This window comes from Micropterus dolomieu, linkage group LG18, assembly GCF_021292245.1.
Source record: "Micropterus dolomieu isolate WLL.071019.BEF.003 ecotype Adirondacks linkage group LG18, ASM2129224v1, whole genome shotgun sequence".
Taxonomy (NCBI): domain Eukaryota; kingdom Metazoa; phylum Chordata; class Actinopteri; order Centrarchiformes; family Centrarchidae; genus Micropterus; species Micropterus dolomieu.
This window is the reverse complement of record NC_060167.1, coordinates 2284493-2287453: the sequence shown is the minus strand read 5'-3', so window position 1 is coordinate 2287453 and position 2961 is coordinate 2284493. Positions and strand designations below refer to the sequence as shown.

The following is a 2961-nucleotide window of genomic DNA, read 5'->3' as shown; positions in this document are numbered from 1 at the left end:
CAGAGCAAGTATCCTTTCTTGTCACACATGGCAAAGAAATACCTGTGTATCCCGGGGACTAGTGTGTCCTCAGAGAGAGTGTTCGCCACTGCAGGGGACATTATTACAGCTCAGAGGAGTGCACTTACCCCAGAACATGTTGATCAGATTCTGTTCCTAAACAAAAATCTAAAGTCAAAATAGGCCTGCCATGGAATCAATGCTTTTAACAAGGGTTCATATAAACGCTTAATGGACACATGCAAAAATCATTTGGGTTGTATTTATGTTTACATCACACTGACTAATTTAGTTTTATTAACGTTGATTATAATATTTTACTTCATTGTTTACATGGACAGTACCTGAGCATCTGCACTTTATTTTAAATTGTTTTAACATTTAAGCTCAGCCCCACACAAACCTCAGTGAGTTAACTTAACTGTGCACTTTAAATTCATTTGAAATATCTAATGCACTTTATTTTAATGTTTTCAATATCAGTGTGTCCATTGTTAAAAGTGTTAAGTCTATTTTGTTATGGTAGCTAAAAAATAAATTGGAAAGGAAACTTGTATTATATTGTTTTGACTAAATTTTTCTGCTAATTTATCAGTGTGATCCGATGCAAGACCACTCAGATGGCACACCGTAACTTGTATTTTATTTTTAACTTTTTAGTTAACTGTGTGGAATATCGCAATATTTATCGTATCATGATGCGTATCATATTGTGAAGTCCTTGCCAAAACACACCCCTACTCCTTATACATCATTATAAAACAAGACCGTGAAGTTTAGTTACAAGCAGTGGATTCACATCAACATCGACTATCAATATGTTGATTAGCAGGCGGACTGGGAAATATGGACGCACATCTCAGTAAATAATAAGCATCATATTATATTCAGCCAAGTCATTTTATAAATACTTTTTTATATTTGAAAATGTATTCAAGGAAACCTGGAGGGACCAGTTTGAATGTGCCTGATGCAGAAGCATTAATATATAGAAAATATCTATAATTTACAGGAGCTATGCTGAAGTTGTCTGTAGAGTAGATGCTGGATCATCAGCCTCGACCAGTACCAGCACAGACCCAGTCCAGACATCTTTAGCAGGTCCCACAGACCCAGGTGAAATACAGGCAGCCTCAGCCAGTACAAGCTCAGCCAGAGATGTATGGCCAGCAGCTCAGACGCTAATGGAACAGTTACTGCGCCACCGAATGACCCAGCAGATTGGCCCAGACTCTTATCAGACTTCATGAGGTCCGAGTTAGTGCACAGAGGTCTATTCAAACCAGCACTGGATTTTTCCAGAGGAGGTTTCTATTCAGGCTTCTTACAGAGGGAGGACTGTAGTGAGAGCTTTGTGGTGTCAGGTGTAACTGTGCGGCAGGTTTGTTTTTGTGAGTCGCAGCCAGTCCGAGACCGAGTGGTAACGTAGCTGGAAGAGTTTAGCAATATAAACATCTGAAAAGGGCAGCCAACTTTGCTTTTTTGGGACCGTGAGCTGCACTTGTCCTCTTGTGACTCAGTTGTCCTTATTGTGATTCACTATAACATATAATGCTGTATTCAAACCTGTCTTGAGTGAATTTAAAAATATAGATTGCTTTTTGTTAGATCAATAGTACTTTTTACTTTTGATTACTGATGTATTTTTAAAACCAGGTACTTTTGTAGTAGGTTTATACTGTATGACTTTTACTTGAGTACCATTTTTCGGGCGGTATCTGTACTTTCCTTCCACCACTGCTCATGTCTCAGGAGCCAAATAGGACCTGAAACTGCAGCTCAGCAGTCTGACAGCGCGGTGCTGCCCCCTAAAGGACAGATCTGAGTGCTCAGTGTTGTCCTCAGATTACATACTCAACACATTTCTACATGTTTTTATATGATCAAGCTGTGAGTCAGTGTGAGAAATGAGAAGCTCCGCCCCTACACAACTCACCCGAGACAACCGGGAAGAGTTTGTTCCTGTTCAGTTCTCAGAGAAAAGAGATGCAGCGACAGAAAGACGGTAAGATTTACCTTCATTACAAAGCTGTGACGTCAGAGGGAGGACAGTTACAGGAGGAAGTACTTCAACTGCAACCCGCTGCTGACTGAAACACTCAGAGACTGAGGCAACTTTCTACAGCAGGGAGGGAAACACAGCTGACTGCCTGTTGTAACCTGATGTCTTCTGGGTTTTCAGCTTCAGAGACCAAATGGCTTCCAGATCAGAGGAGGATTTCTGCTGTCCGGTCTGTCAGGAGGTCTTCAGAGATCCTGTTGTTCTGTCATGTAGCCACAGCTTCGGTAAAGTCTGTCTGAAGAGCTGGTGGAGAGAAAAACAAGCACCTGAGTGTCCAGTTTGTAAGAGAAGATCTTCAAAGGATCCCCCGCCTAACCTGGCGTTAAAGAACCTGTGTGAGGCCTTCTTACAGGAGAGAGATCAGAGAGCTTCAGAGGCTCTCTGCAGTCTGCACTCTGAGAAAATCAAACTCTTCTGTCTGGACCATCAGCAGCCAGTGTGTGTCGTCTGCAGAGATTCAGAAAAACACAGCAACCACAGATTCAGACCCGTCGATGAAGCTGCACGACAACACAAGAAGGAACTTCAGGAAACTCTGGAGCCCTTAAAGGAGAAGTTAAAGGTTTGTGAACAAGTTAAAGTGAAGTTTGATCAAACAGCAGAACACATGAAGGTCCAGGCCCGACACACAGAGAGGCAGATTAAGGAGCAGTTTAAGAAGCTTCAGCAGTTTCTAGAGGAGGAAGAGGAGGCCAGGATGGCTGCACTGAGGGAGGAAGAGGAGCAGAAGAGTCAGATGATGAAGGAGAAGATGGAGGCTCTGAGCAGAGAGATAGCAGCTCTTTCAGACACAGTCAGAGCCACAGAGGAGGAGCTGAGAGCTGAAGACGTCTCATTCCTGCTCAACTACAAGGCTGCAGTGGAAAGAGTCCAGCAGCGCCCCCTGCTGGATGATCCAC

General features: G+C 42.9%; 1 protein-coding gene across 1 annotated transcript; it reads left to right on the top strand.

The window, feature by feature from the left end:
• Nucleotides 1–2032: 2032 nt before the first annotated feature.
• LOC123956657 (E3 ubiquitin-protein ligase TRIM17-like) lies at nucleotides 2033–2738 on the top strand (the record flags this gene model as incomplete). Its single annotated transcript, XM_046029009.1, has 1 exon — nucleotides 2033–2738. A coding segment is annotated over exon 1 (543 nt), but the record flags the coding sequence as incomplete, so codon positions are not given.
• Nucleotides 2739–2961: the final 223 nt, after the last annotated feature.